The 728-nt window shown below is 41.5% G+C and overlaps 1 protein-coding gene across 1 annotated transcript; it reads left to right on the forward strand.

Annotated features, from left to right (window-relative positions):
- Positions 1-281: 281 nt before the first annotated feature.
- Positions 282-493, forward strand: PHALS_06559 (uncharacterized protein; the record flags this gene model as incomplete). Its single annotated transcript, XM_024719866.1, has 2 exons — positions 282-321; positions 372-493. The coding sequence occupies 2 exons, from the start codon at positions 282-284 to the stop codon at positions 491-493; spliced, it is 162 nt and encodes a 53-aa protein (XP_024585123.1).
- Between the last annotated feature and the right edge of the window lie 235 nt (positions 494-728).

Here is a 728-nt window from a genome sequence, read left to right on the forward strand (position 1 = left end):
CAAACTGAGTTTTGTTTATTTTTTATCCTAATTTCAAAAGTTTAGATTTTCCTGAATATACTAGCTATATAAAGTAAAATGTAAATACATGCATAAGTACTGGCTACCTAGCCACATACCGTATTCTTGTTTGGGTGCAGTCACACCATGCACATCTCGTGTGACACACACACACCTGTTATCAGACCCTGCGTGGGTAGGTTTTGGTATCAATGTTTTTTGTTTGAGTAGGCATGAAATTTGTGTCGGTCTGCCAGACCGAATGTTCTTAATATTTTTATATGGCTCGAAATGGCGGGCGCTTAGAGCGATTCTATCACGGTGGATTAAAAACCAACTTAATTTAGAGGCTGATTGTGAAGATCTGATAGGGTTGATACGACCAGTTTCGGTAGGTGGAGGGTTGCCCTTTAGCTTGGGTCTCCCGTGCGATTTGAGATTTCAGGATATCTTGACTAGGGTGCCTATTGGCAAAATTCGAGCCCGGGCGTGAGCCGGCCACGACATCTGCTATGAGCCAACAATGCGACAGTGAGCTGGGAGACCAGAAATTTGACTGGGTGTGAGAGGTCTCCGTAATTGAAGTGCAATAGAATATTTATCCAAGCACGCGAGCAGCACTTCAAGATTTGTTACCATATTTTTACTTGCAAGTCTTATTTTCCGTTTTAACAATAAAAAGTTACGGAAAACAGTATTGCGAGTCGTTATTACACACTGTTAATTGC

Source organism: Plasmopara halstedii (assembly GCF_900000015.1).
Source record: "Plasmopara halstedii genome assembly, contig: Scaffold_3060, whole genome shotgun sequence".
NCBI lineage: Eukaryota > Oomycota > Peronosporomycetes > Peronosporales > Peronosporaceae > Plasmopara > Plasmopara halstedii.